Here is a 14,879-nt window from a genome sequence, read left to right on the forward strand (position 1 = left end):
AATAGGAATTCAGAGCTACAAATGTATTCTGTTGGCAGTTTATGTGTCCCAGTGGCATTGCTAATGCCATTGCTAATCCTCTTCACTGCTTTTTTTTTCTTTTAGCACTTATACCAGCTAACATACTACAAAATACTTTTTTCTTTCTTTTTGTCTATATTTTTGCTCCCTTTCCCTCATCCACCCAACCAACATAAATTAGACTGTAATGCTTTTTCTCTGGTTTATTCATTGGTTCTACTTCTAGTGCCTATGTTTGGCAATCACTATATAACTCTGTTGAATAAGAGAAATCCTGTGCATTGAAGATTTGAAGGGCTGTGTTGCTAGAAGATTGCTATTTTGATTAAAATTGGGTTGGTCCTTTGTACATATACATTCTTTATTAGAAGCTTACTTCGGTTGTGATCATCTTTATTAGACTCTTAAAGACTCCTGAGTTTGTTGGCATTAGTCCAGACTGTTCCCTAGAATATCATCTGTCAAGAATACAGAACCCTTAAACTGAAGGGCATTTTTGCTAATAGCTCAAGATTCTAGAAGTTACATAGCAAAATGAATGTATTTACGTATTCTCTAAGAAGTATTGGTTTACCATTGTTCTAGTAAATTATAATTGATAAATCTTGAAATTAAAAACAATATTGGTGATTTTATCCTTTGTTATTGTTTACAGAATGCTAAAGAAGAATTAATTAGGTGGGAAGAAGGTAAAAAATGGCAAACCAAAGTAGAGGGAATTAGAAACAAGTTGAAAGAAAAAGAGGGGGAAGTCTACATTCTAACAAAGCAATTGAATACTTTGAAGGATCTTTTTGCCAAGTGAGTTTAAATTTAAGCCTAATTACTTATGTGCAAAGTCTTTAGTTGATTTGGAAGTTATATCATTTTATCGTATATGATAGTACATATTTGATATCATACTTGAGAAATTTCCTAGTTTTAATTATCATTTATTATCTATGGTTCACTTTTTATTTTCTTTAAAATGTGTTTGAAAGTATTTTAACAATTTGGGCACCTGGGTGGCTCAGTTGGTTAAGTGTCTGCCTTCGGCTCAGGTCATGATCGCAGGGTCCTGGGATCGAGTCCTGCATCCAGCTGCCTGCTTGGTGGGGAATCAGCTTCTCCCTCTCCCTCTGCGCTTGTGTGCATGTGCTCTCTCTCTCTCCCCCTCTCAAATAAATAAAATCTTTAAAAAAAAGTATTTTAAAAATTTATAAATGGAGTTCCTATAATTTTGAAATAAGTTAGCTCATAGCAAATACCTTGAAAGATCTAATTTTTTATGTTGGTCTTGTAATTAAGTAAGCTGTGGTTTAATAAATTGAATGCAAAACAGTGAATTACATATTTTCATGATCTACATTAAATCCCACAGAGCTGACAAAGAGAAACTTACTTTGCAGAGGAAACTAAAAACAACTGGCATTACTGTTGATCAAGTTATGGGAGCACGAGCTTTGGAGTCAGAAAAAGAGTTGGAAGAATTGAAAAAGAGAAATCTTGACTTAGAAAATGACATTTCATATATGAGGTAGGCTGTTTCATGAAAATGTGGTACCCATTATGATGAAGAAAACTGACCCATAGTAACTGATGTAATGAATGTGTGTTACTTTAGGCTTGGGTTCTGTTGTCTTTTCCCATGTGAGTTAAGATATTCCTGGTTCTTTGTATGCCACCTAATTTTGGATTGTATCCTTGAACTTCTGAATATCATGTGGTGAAACTCTGGATCTTGGTTAAATTCTGTGGAAAATGTGGAGATTTTTGTTTTAGCAGGCAGTCTGGATAGGTTCAGGCCCCAAGTTCCAACCTGGTTTCTGTGGGCTGTGGTTCTAATACCAGATTTGTTTCCAAAGCCTTTACAGTCTCTTTGGATCTGTCCTGCCTGTGCACCTCCCAGTTTGGAAGTCTGGTACATGGGCTGTCTTTGGTCACTAAGAGCCTTTTTTAAATCCTTGAGCTTTTTGAGAAGCACACAGATGTTATGAAATGATTATATAATGTCTTAAAAATAGTGCTATTTTGATTCGTCTTACACAATTCCATATAAATAGATGCATGTTCTTTAAAGATGTTAATGTATTTCTGTGAATCAAAATACACTTGTAACTTGTAATTCAGAAGAGCCCTGTGGCGAAGCTTCCGTAGAGGATCGCTGTATATTATAAAGAGTCATGGCCTAATTTTTGAAAGTTGACAGGTTTTGTGGAATTTCAAATCAATACTGTGTTAATAAATATATATATTTTTTCATTTCTGTATTTTGATACAGTAAAGCTGTGGAGGGTTGAAGTTTGGATAGTAAAGAGTCTGTTGTTGTTTCTCGTAGGACCCACCAAGCTCTCCCTCGAGATTCTGTCATAGAAGATTTACGTTTACAAAATAGATACCTTCAAGAAAAACTCCATGTTCTAGAAAAACAGTTTTCAAAGGATGCATATTCTAGAACTTCAGTAAGTGTACACCTTTTTGTTTTTCTGTCTTTAAAGTTTAAAGGTGGTATCAACTTCTACCTTTATCTGACTCAGAACATTAGATTCTTCTTATAATATTAATACAATAGATCCAATTTTTATTTTTACAAGGTAGTGATGTAGATGAACTTCTTTAATCCTTCTTACATAAGTAAACTTAAGATTCTTATGCTTTGCATAAAACGTTATTACAAATGAGATGTTAAATGAAGTTACCATTTTGAGTTTTGCTGTGGCAAGAACATACAATTGGGTAAATTAGAAAAATAAGTCATTGTTTTCATTCAAACATGTTATATATTTCTTGTTTTCCTTTGTAAGAAGTCATTATTATAGAGTTGTTTGTTATATCTTACTTTAAAACAGTTAGTGTGTATATTTTTGTTATTTTTTTCTTCTTCTTTTCATGTTTCTTCTCTTTCGTCTGCTTCAAGCAGAATCTGTTATGTGACACAACTGCGCTTTCTACCCTTGCTACCAGTGTTAATAAATACAGGCAAAATACTTTTCACAAAAAGACCACTTTACACAGGAACAAAAAAAAACCCATAACAGTTTTCAGAATTAAAAATGGGAAGGGAATAGATGCCAGTGACAGCTTATATCATCAGGTACCTAAAACTATTCTCCAGTGTTACAGTAATGAAGAAACACACACAGCAGAAGACACTGTCGAGCCTCCAGAGTTAAGTCAGTCTGAGACAAGACCAAAAAAAAGGTCAAGTCCATTTAGGTCAGCTGATGGTATCTTGGCAGATGTTAAGTCCGATTTTGAAAATGAACCGGATCCTGAAATTAAGAAAATTAATCAAGACTGTTGTGAAAATAATAAACAGGAACATAAAAACAAGGAAGAGAATGAGCTAGGCAAGAATGATGAAGGACAGGGACACGTAGCTGAAGATGTGAGTCACAACAACCACTTGGATCCCGGAGAATCTGCCAGAGAGGACCCTGGTTATGCCACAGTTGCTGCCGCACTGAATCAGTGTGCCGAGGAGGACGCACAGGCAGATTCTGAAACCGATGTCCCCGTCCACCCAAGAAATGAAGTGTGCCAGGTTTGAGTCCATGATGGTCCTGTGTGTGTGTGTGAGCTGAATTTTCCTATAGCAAGTGATATACATCCGTGGTGCAAATGGAAATAAATTGCATAGGATTTGTAAAAAATATTAATTATTCATGAAATGTATCTTAAGCTCTAATATTTGACTAGTTCCTTCAAAAATTAATGGTTATGCATTTCCTAATTCATTTTAGTACTATTTTACCACTGGTACTCACTTAAAAAGAATTAGATTCGATAACAGGGTGACAAAAATCAGGCTCTTTAGAGGTGTTCATTTTGCCTTAGAAATTTCTAATTCAGAATGCTCTGAAGTCTCTTCACAAACTTTTACTACAGTGAATACTGTCGGTAAAATGTGTTATGATACTGTGTGACATTCTTTGGTCATCTTCCACATAGTATATGACAAAGACTTTTTTATAATGAGAAAGGGGAGTTTGCCTGTGTTGGCATCTATGCTGTGCCTAGGTATAATTTTCATAGCACTTTGTTACATGGGAAGTTTGGAGCATGAGTAGTATCTCTAGTGATGCAGAACCGGGATCTAAACACAGGTCTGACCCTGTAGTTTATGATCTCGCTGGTGACATACTACTTTTGGTCCGTTAACAGAGCAGTACAGACCAACATGTTTGCCCCTGGTTGAAATCAAATAGCATTTACCTTTTTTTTTCTTTATGCTTTCCACATAGATACTCCAGTCACCCAAGTCCTAAAAACATCAATAAAAACAAACATTTAAATGTGAAGAGAAAATGGATGAAAGTGACTTCTTATTTCATTTCTGTATCTAGGTTCATAATGCTTTTTCTTTCACTTAATAATAAGTAATTAAAAATTTGAGGCTTCCACTGTGTGTTTCTTTAACTCCCATCCAGTAAGAATTTGGTTTTTAGCAGTGTATACCCCCTCTGTTTTTGTTTTGTTTTTAAGATTTATTTATTTTAGAGAGAGAGACAGCATGTGGTGGGGAGGGGCAGAGGCAGAGGCTGAGGGAGAGGGAGAGTGAACCTTAAGCAGACTCCGTGCTGAGTGCGGAGCCATGCGGGGCTCAGTCTCACAACCCTGAGATCACGACCCGACCTGAAACCAAGAGTCGGACACTTCGCCAGCTGTGCCACCCAGGCGCCCCCAGCAGTGTATTCCTTTTAGCAGGATTCCTCTTCTATACAAGAATTGGAAATCTGATAAAATTCATTATGTCAGAATTTTATTTATATTGTTTGTACAGACTAGAGTTTCATTAGAATTTATTTTCCAGAAATTGGGACAATTTCAACTAATATTTTTAATCTTGTTTTTTGAGAAGTGGGGGATGATCCATATGTGCTTAAATAATTGCCTCCATGTTTTAGTGAGAACTGTGTTAAAGTAAATAAATAAATAAAATAAAACCCTGATGTGAGATCATAAAGTAGAAACAAGGTAGAAGTACTCTTTTCTGTGAGTGATACTTACTATATTTTATGTCTGTCAATCAGTGGTGCCCATAGGTGTTTATCATTTGTTAAATTGCTACCACAGACAGAAGAGGTGTGACAGAAGAGCTCAGGGACAGGGCATTACAAATTTCCATGTCTGAAGAGCCCTTAAAAATTACCCCATCTCATGCCTTCATTTGTAAGATGGAAAAACCGCGGACCTTGCAGGCGGCATGATTTGCCTAGTGTTAGCCTACTCGCAGCAGAATCAGAATGGATACTTGGGTGATTTGACAGAGAATAAGCACAGACATATTCCCATGGTACAGACCTCCACAAATACGTCTGTCTGCTTTCTCTTACCATTGTCTATGTGCATATGCACACACATTGCTTTGAACAGGTAGACGCAGGGGGACACATGCCGTGTTTCTGCCTGTGTTCTATGCCCTCAGGTCAGAATCCACCAGCCTAGAATTTCTTTATTCTTCTGTATCCTATTTTTTAATGTCTTTAATTTCTTTTACTTTTGTTTTTATTACTTAAGGGTAAATGTATTAGAATGTGAGGTATTTAACCCACTGTTAATTAAAAAGGTGGTATAGAGCCATGTATAATGGATATATTTGTACAATACTATATTTTTTAAACTGTAATGTCTGAGGAGTTATTGACTTGATAGTCCATCAAGCCAGTGTAAAGAGAAAGGGGTGGGGGAGGACAAACTAAAGCTATGCTGAGTGCTTGCACAAAATTATTTCATAGGATGCTCACAGCAATCTTACGAGGTAGGTGGTATTCTACCCACTGTATAGAAAAAAGTGATCAAGCACATATTTCTCTTTTGAATGACTTGTCGCTTAGAATGAGAAGTAAAAATGAACATAAATAATAACCCAAGGTGGATTTGTGCCAAGAGAAACTCAAATATAGTGTAACTGGATTTCAGAGGAGGAAGTGATTGCTTTCACTCAAGGAATGAAGAAGAGCTTGCCCAAGAAGGAAGAAATTAAGGCATTTCTTTTTATAGGTTTGTGTATTAGTTTGCTAGGGCTATTGTAACAAATCACCACAGATTTCGTGGCCTGACAGAAATTTATTTTCACAGTTCTGGGAGCCAGAAGTCCAAAAAACAAGGTATTGGTAGGGTTGATGACTTCTTTAACCTGTGAAGGAAGAATCTATTCCAGGCCCTTCTTCATGGCTTGTAGATGGCCATTTTCTCCCTGTCTCTTCACATTATCTCACCTCTGTGCGTCTCTCTGTATCCATATTAACCTTCTTCATAAGAACATCACCCTTACTGGGTCAGAGCCCACCCTAATGACTGTAACTTGAGTACCTCTGAAAAGGTCCTATATCCAAATAAGGTCACATTTTGAGGTACTGGGATTAGGACTTCAACATATGAATTTGAGGGTGGGGTAGGGTTTAGGGCATAATATAATCCATAACAAATAATAACCATACTTTTGGACTGGGAAAATTAGCGCAAATTAGTTTAGTCACTATGAGAGTACACACGGAGACATTATGTGTGTGGACATTATTAAGACATAGTTGACTTTGCTTTCTATATTAATTAAACTGCATTACCCTTTCTCCTGCCATTTTTATATTCTAATTTATTTGGGGCAATTTTTTCTAGAGCTCTCCAATTTCCCATATTTTTTTGAGGAAAAATGTTCACTTTTAAGCTAATGTTTTCTTATTCCATTATGTCTTATGCCACTTTTGTTATTAAAACTTAAAAATACTTCTAACTATATTTTCCTGAAGACTTCTGAGATAGAGTCAGATGATCGTTATCAAAGAGAACAGGAGCTTCAGGGGGAAAACTTGAAGTTGTCATCTGAAAATATTGAACTAAAATTTCAGCTTGAACAAGCAAATAAAGATTTGCCAAGATTAAAGGTAAATTTAATGTTCTTTACTCTAGTTAGGAAATCTAATGCCTGAATGCCTTTTTGTCCCTCTTCATATTAGTTTATGAAGATGTCAGAAACTCACATTCATAAAATACTATGGTAATGTTACACTTCCTGCATTTGTTCAGGTAACAATTATTTGTTGAAAGCCTACTTTGTTGTCAGGTACTTTTCGAGGTGCTAGGAAACAGCAATCAAAAAATTTCTTGCACTCGTAGAACTTACATTCTAGTGGGGAAGACTGACAATAAATAAGTAAAAAGTCAATATATAGTGTGTCAGCTGATGTTAAGTGGTAAGGAGAAAAAGCACAGTTGGTGTGAAAGGTGTGTGTGTGTGTGTGTGTGTGTGTGTGTGTTGGTTTGGGAGTATATGGAATTGCTATTTGAATTAGGGTAATAGGGGAAGGCTTTCTTAATAAGATGATATTTTAGCAGAGAGCTTGGGGACAGGTAAGGAAGTGGGTCATACAGGTCCTGGAAAAAGAGTGCCAGACAACAGAAATATCAAGTTCAAAGCCCTGAGGCAAGAGGATGGATGGTGTATTTAATTAACGATCATCACTCTTAAATATTAGGATATTTTCAAAAAATTAAGTCCTTATGTTTAAAAAAATTAGGATAATTATGTCTTTTAGGAATTTTATTTTGATCTTTGTAGTAAGTTTATCTTTGGTTTTCCAAATCTCATCCTATTTATGGGAGTCCTTTTTTCTTCCGGCTGGCTAATTGTCTCAGTTCTGTTTTCTAACCTAGAATATTAGCAATCTGTTAATTTCACTGGTAATGATATAATTATGTCCTACTTTAGAACATTTTAAGTTGTACATTGTTAGAACCAATACTGTTTCTCTCTACCATCTGTGTAAGGATCTACATATGTAATTTATGGGGCTGTTAAAATCAGAGTTCTAAATTCTATATATATTAAGTCAGTAAAGTGCAAAATATTTTTTGAAATTCATATGTAAAATATCCTTGTATTAGCGAACTTTAATTCAACATATGTCTTAGTTCAAACTCCTTATTGCTGTGGAGACCGTCTCCTTCAGTTTGGCCATATAGTTGAAGAGATTGATAGTTCACGTGAAATATTTCCCTTTCCTTTTCAGTGGCTATAGCTGTGTTAAACCGTTACGTGTTTGCTTTAATTTTTCAGAGTCAAGTAAGGGATTTGAAGGAAATGTGTGAATTTCTTAAGAAAGAAAAAGCAGAGGTTGAGCGGAAACTTGGTCGTGTTAGAGGGGTGAGTGTATGATAACATACCATATATTTGTTTTGGTTTCAGAAGTGATAAGTTGGTAATGAAAAAGCAAGTTTGGATATGTCATGACAGCAGTGATGTGCTTTTACTTCTGCCTGTAGTCTTGGTTTTTATTCTGCTGCATCTACGACGTAAAACATCATAAAGCTTTTCTTTGTGTTTCAAGTCAATGTATTTTATCACCCGTCACACCTTACACGCATTTCATTTCAACTGGGACACCACATCATCTTTCTTCATTGCATATCCCTTCACACCTCGAAAACATTTAACTACTAGGAATCCTCCTTCTGTTCATGAAGGTAACTACTAACTGCTCTTAGTCCAATTCTGACATTTTGTAACTATTTTTTATGATTTCCCTGGCAGCTTCTTGGTATAATGCTCTGTAAATATGTTTCCCAATTTTTTTTTATTCTTGTATTTTTCTTCCCATGTTATTTTGTATTCACTTTTTACAATGAATAGATGCGGCTTACGAGGCCCCAGCCAAAGATTTAAGCCCCTAATGATTTCGTTAGCAAGTGGCACAATGGAAGCAATCGATATAAAAACTTACCAAGTAATAATATTAAATATATGACAGATTTGGTAAAAATACTGAGTTATTATTAGAAAAGTATTCAGAACAAACATCTCACTGACAGCAACATTAATTTCATAAATAAAAATATTCGACCTTTTCTAAAGTTAGTTATGAAAGTATATATTAAAATTATGTACTGTAGGATTATTCATTGCATCGTGTGAATACTGACTAAAATGCAAAGAAAAGTAGGCAGATTGTTTTGCTCAACTGTTAAAAACATTAAAGCATAGGCAGTTAAAGTTATTAATTGGTGACCCATCTCTACTGATAACTCTACACTAGGTTTTTTCATTTCAGATGTCTTTTGTATTTATATTGGACAGAAACTGAATTTCTAATGAATGGCTATTAGAGAAAATCACGTCTATTATGCTGCAATTCAAATTTGGTAACTCATGAACTCTTTAATGACACAACTTTTCTTTTGTGGGTTTTTTCTTCTTATAAAGAAAATTCTGGTATATAGGAATGAACATTAACTAAATAGAATATTTTGGTTCTTAGGTTTATTCATTTGGAACAGACATCAAGGCTGGAGTATTTGAGCTGTTACTTACAGCTGCATGACTAGGAATATCATTCTCTGAGTCTTGATTTTCTTGTATTTAAAGCAAGAATTATAATTCCTATCACAAAGGGTTATTGTAATGATGAATTGAATACAGGTTTTGGCTTCAAATGTTAGTGTAATAATGAGCCTATTATGTTGTTGGTGTTTTATACTATACTCTCTCAGATATTTGATTAGATAAAAAGTTAATATATTCTTTTGTAGTCTGGTAGAAGTGGAAAGACAATCCCAGAACTAGAAAAAACCATCGGTTTAATGAAAAAAGTAGTTGAAAAAGTCCAAAGGGAAAATGAACAGTTGAAAAAAGCATCAGGAATACTTACCAGTGAAAAAATGGCTACTATTGAGCTGGAAAATGAAAAGTTGAAGGTAATTTTTTTTAATGTGATCATTTGCATGGCACGTTTTTACTATTACAATTTTTATTTTTCTAAGGAAGATTTTAAATATACTCGTACTATATAAAATGGCTTTAATGGGTGCAGTGACTGATTTACACATATGGAAAGACTTGTTGGAAACAAGGCTAAGATTAATTAGAGTAGCTCCACTGGTCATTTTCTTATTTCAAGACCATTGGTTCTCACTCTGGCGGCATAAATACTTACCTGTGTCTGTTTTCAAATATACAGATGCCTAAGCCCCCAGTCCTGACATTGATCTTTTGGGGTGGGTCCTATCATAGATATTGTGATTTTAAGTCATTAGCTCATCCTACTGTGTAGCCAAGGTTGGGAACCTCTGCTCTAGATGACCACTATGAGAGGGAAGGCTTTAATTCTATCAAAAATAGGCTCTAAAACTGTTTTGAATTAAGTTTTATGAGTTTATAGGATCATCTTTTATTTCTTGGTTTTGATAATGTGTAGTTTTGTTTTGTTTTGTTTTACTAGGCTGAATTAGAAAAACTTAAAGTTCATCTTGGACGTCAGCTGAGCATGCACTATGAATCCAAGACCAAAGGCACAGAGAAGATTGTTGCTGAAAATGAAAGGCTCCGTAAAGAACTTAAAAAAGTAGGACTTTCATTACTGATTAATAATTACTTCATGTCAATTAACTAATACATCTTTGAAAAACTGAATGAAAAAGTTGATGGGAGTGTCTATTCAGACTAGATATAAGAGATATAGGAATTGTATTTTTATGGCTGCCATCCTTTCACCATGAGGCACATTGAAAATAAAATAAATAAAGAGGCAGGATACTGTAGAAGCTACCATCTGGGATTCAACTCCTAGCTCGATTACTGGCTGTGGAAACAAGGGCAAGTTAGTGACCCCTCTCTGTCCCTCAGTTTCCTCATCTATAAAATTGGGAATAATAAATGTATGTTTCACAGGGCTGCTGCAGGATTTAAATGAGTTAATATTTGTGCAGCATGGCTCAGGACAATGATTGATACAAAGTAAGGAATATGTGAGACTGTTTTGTTAAGCAATAAGATTCTTTTCTATTTAAGTTGCAAAATATATTCCTTGCCCCACAAATAGGTGGTGTTACTTATATGGATGATCCAGTGAATAAACTGAAATTGAGATTTTAAACTAGTTACAATAGTATTGGAATATACTGTGAGGCCAGAATGTAGTGTACTTTGAATGGCTATTTAAGAGTGGAAATAATTTATGGTACTTACACATAGTTTATGCTCATAGCTAGCTCAAAGCAAAGTATTGGTCAAAGCAAAACATCTTCTAAGTGTATTAAGACAAACTATCCCATTATCTATAAATACTACAAACAAAGATGATAAATACTACAAACAAAGATGACGAATGTAACCACTAGAGTAAAATACTTGCTATGTATTTTTCTAACCTCATTCACATGATCTGTTGTTCTAATTATTATAATATTGCTGTTATAAAGAAAACATTGGATTTTTATTGGAATTTTAATCAGCATTTCGAGTGCCAGGTTACTTTTCTTATTTGTAGTGGTAATTTTGAATATATTGCATCTATGAGAACAGTATTGTTTTGTCATCTTGTACTAATTAGTTTTTAATGATAGGAGACTGAAGCTGCAGAAAAATTACGGATAGCTAAGAATAATTTAGAGATACTAAACGAGAAGATGACAGTTCAGCTAGAAGAGACTGGTAAGAGATTACAGTTGGCAGAGAGCAGAGGCCCACAGCTTGAAGGTGCTGACAGCAAGAGCTGGAAATCAATTGTTGTTACAAGGTAAGAACAAATAGTTTAAAACTTGCACAAAGCTTAGTCAGTTCTAATGCTGTCATTATTGTTATAAAGAATATGACACTACTTTAACTTAGTTCTTTCCTTGATGAACTGATTGTTTGCTTTAACAGGATACTTTTGGCAATGCTAGGACAGCAAAAAAGTGGTTTTTTTCCTTCCTTCAAATATTTAACTAGTTTGGGTGGCAGTGCATAGGACAAAGCAGAGCTGGGGCTGGGCCCGGGGGCATCGGGAAGCAGCGGGCCTCTCCAAGCTGGGAGCAATGGTGCCCAGCCTCTCCGGGGTGCTGCTTTTCTCCAGCTCTGACTCAGCTTCTGTGTTACGTTCATTTTCTCCCTCAAGTATAAGCGAGGGACAGTGTAGCTGTCTTGTCACAACCTGTGGCCTACTGGATCTGGGCTGTGCTGCAATTCTGGAGGTTTATTTAGTTTTTTAAGATTATTTATTTTAGAGACCACACGTGTGTGAGCGGGAAGAGGGGCAGAGGAAGAGACAATCCCAAGCAGACTCCCTGCTGTGTGCAGAGCCCTGTGCCGGGCTCGATCTCGACCCTGAGATCATGACCCAAGCCAGAATCAAGAGTCGGTCCCCCAACTGAGCCACCCAGGGGCCCCCAGTTTTGGAGTTCTATTGTGGGCAACTTGTTCTTCAAACAGCCCTGACAGATGAATTTAGTAGTAGCTTCAGTGTCGCATTGAAAGCACTAGACTTCTCCCATCCTGTGAGCCTTTTTCACAGGTGCGATTCCTGCCTGTCACACAAACTTTGTAGCTGTCAGAGTGGTGTTAGGAACTCACTAGTAAACATTCCTGTGTTTATCGCCACTGTCATGGGTGGTTCATCGGGACTCGTGAGTCAGGAAAAGGTTCGGCGTCATTCTCATTTCCAGGCTTAACCAGCTGCTTCAAGTACAGAAGGCAGAAGCTAATAAGATCCTATCCATGGCTTCCCATTAAAGTCATCCTGTATGAAGTTGTGTTCTTTATATCTGCTGGCCCCATTTCTAAAGGCAAACTCGTCTTTATCTTACCATATTCATAGAGTTCCTTATGTCCGTGCATCTCCGGTCTCCCTTCAGTGTCTACCTGTTATTTAGAATGGACTCAGTGCGGGGTGGAACAGTAGTCACCATCACCACCGCTAGGATGGGAGCCTTAGCACCATGAGGCTGCATATAGCAAGGCCCACGTGGGTCTGCTGCATGGTACCTGCCCCTGTCCACCAAGTCCAAGGAGGAAGGCTATGCGGGCAGATTAGAAGGCAGCCCAGATGGCCAGGCAGTCCTAGAAAGGGGTCCTGGTTCCCTGTCCTAACACCATACTGAGAACTGAGTCCACTCCTCTCCCCTCTAGCTCTCTCTTAACTCTGCAAGACGGCTAGTGTGAGGATTAAATGAAATAATATGTGATAATATCAGAGAAAAGGGGTCTCTGTTGTCTGCTTGGACAGGGGTCTCAACCAGCAACTCTCCGTGGACTGCTTGATTGGTCCTTTATTTCCTTCTACAATCACATGTAGACTCAGAAAGGATTTGGAGCTACTTTGAGATTTACTCTGCAGATATTTACTCGGTTCATGCTACAGGCCAGACCCTCTGCTTCATGTTAGATGTACCTCTAAATGGCCTACTTTGCCTCATTCCCGTGGAGCTAGGTGGCTTCCATGGCTTTAGAAATAAACTTAAGTCTCACTGTGACTGTAAGTAAATTACATCTCTTCTGTGAGCTCAGGGGTTTTTGTTTTGTTTTGTTTTTTAATCTATGGAGATGATCACCTGTTCTTCCTTTTCAGAAAGGGCTCTGAGAAGCTGCAGAAAAGATTATTAACATGAAAAGGGTTTATAAAGTTTATGAACATTTGAGAGGGGTAATATTTAACCATAATTGAAGATGACTTTGCCTTCTGCGTAATTTGTGTGTTCTTAATCTGAGAACAGAAAAGGTAACTGAGCATAGGGTAGGCCTTTAGTAAACCCTTTTAAAAAAGTTACAAAGTCCTTGTAGAATCTACTTGACAAAGTGAAGGCTAATTCTTATCCTTGGCCTCAAGACTCAAATCCAAAAAAACCCCAAAAAACAAAACAAAACAAAACTTGCTAAGATCTGCAGCTGGCATTATACACCCATCTCAGTAAAGTGATTTAGAAATCTCTCTGGGACCCATGACACATTAGTAGGTCTTCCTCATGCTGAAATCTTTAGTTGCTCTGTTATTTACTCAACAAACTAATGACCTCTATTCTTACCAGGCCTTATACTGACTGCTAAGACTGGGGTTGCTGGAGCTATTTCATATGGGGTGAGCAGGGAAGGCCCCTCTGATTGGGTGGGGCATTTGAGCTGAGATTTGAAGGAATAAGCTTCTGATATTTCACCCCTCTGGTGGACAGTCTGTCGGATTAAGAACATTCCTTTCTAATCATAGTTTCTAAGAGTTATCAAAAACCATTTGAATATATTGAAATAATTTCCCTTCCTTGTACTGTCCTTACCAGGTTTTGTTGCCAAAGCTTCCTTGCTTTTTCTTTTCTCTGGGGAAGTTTGAATATTTTAAGCATTGTCTCCCTTTAAGGTGGAAGGATTGCTTATAAAATCATTTTGGCTTTATGTTTTTAAAATTTCTTGGAGTCTGGGTTTTGGTTGTTTTTTTTTTTTTTAACTATTGGTCATTTCTTTAAAGGTTACAAATCTGTTCAGATTTTTATGTTATATGCCATTTTCTCATCCATGCTTTTGCACATTTTTTCCTCTCCCAGTAGTGCCCTTTGGTTTTGTTCTGCCTTGATCCTCCTTTTTTTTTGTATGTTTCTGTGTGTGTGTACATGATGTATATATGAAATTCTTTAATTTGTGATCTTTAAATATTATTTCTAAGAGTGCCCAATAATACAGAATTTGATATTCTCATGGGTGAATTGCACTATTTTTTTGTTTTGTGACTGAAAAAGATATTTTAATGTTTTTGACAGTGGTCAAATTCGGGCTCCATCCTTGTTTATAACTTTGGGAAATACTGAAATCCTCTATTTTCATTGGCCTGTTAATTAGGGATACTAAATAAATAAATATGTAGAATTTGACTAGATTTGACTAGAAGAAACAGTAAAAGTCTGTTATCTTTAGTGCAATAATTTGAATTGGCTTTTAAATCAATGAGAGAAATTATTTTCCATGTCTACACTATTTTTTCCCTTCACTTTCAGAATGTACGAAGCCAAGTTGAAAGAATTGGAGACTGATATTGCCAAAAAAACTCAAAGCCTTACTGATCTTAAACAGCTTGTAAGACAAGCAACAGAGAGGGAACAAAAAGCTAAGAAATACACTGAAGACCTCGAGCAACAGGCAA

At 36.3% G+C, this 14,879-nt stretch overlaps 1 protein-coding gene across 2 annotated transcripts in view; it reads left to right on the forward strand.

The window, feature by feature from the left end:
* Positions 1-14,879, forward strand: part of CEP290 (centrosomal protein 290) — an 81,125-nt gene that overhangs the window by 59,035 nt on the left and 7,211 nt on the right. Inside the window, exons 41-49 of one of the 2 annotated variants that reach the window (XM_026499938.4) lie at positions 677-822; positions 1,382-1,537; positions 2,339-2,462; positions 6,753-6,887; positions 8,060-8,146; positions 9,529-9,693; positions 10,218-10,340; positions 11,341-11,513; positions 14,734-14,875. In XM_026499938.4, coding sequence (XP_026355723.2) covers positions 677-822; positions 1,382-1,537; positions 2,339-2,462; positions 6,753-6,887; positions 8,060-8,146; positions 9,529-9,693; positions 10,218-10,340; positions 11,341-11,513; positions 14,734-14,875 — 1,251 coding nt within the window. The remainder of the gene's footprint in view (positions 1-676; positions 823-1,381; positions 1,538-2,338; positions 2,463-6,752; positions 6,888-8,059; positions 8,147-9,528; positions 9,694-10,217; positions 10,341-11,340; positions 11,514-14,733; positions 14,876-14,879) is intronic. The other variant, XM_057316263.1, reaches the window with a different exon arrangement.

The sequence above is a fragment of the Ursus arctos genome, unplaced genomic scaffold (assembly GCF_023065955.2).
Source record: "Ursus arctos isolate Adak ecotype North America unplaced genomic scaffold, UrsArc2.0 scaffold_21, whole genome shotgun sequence".
Classification (NCBI taxonomy): domain Eukaryota; kingdom Metazoa; phylum Chordata; class Mammalia; order Carnivora; family Ursidae; genus Ursus; species Ursus arctos.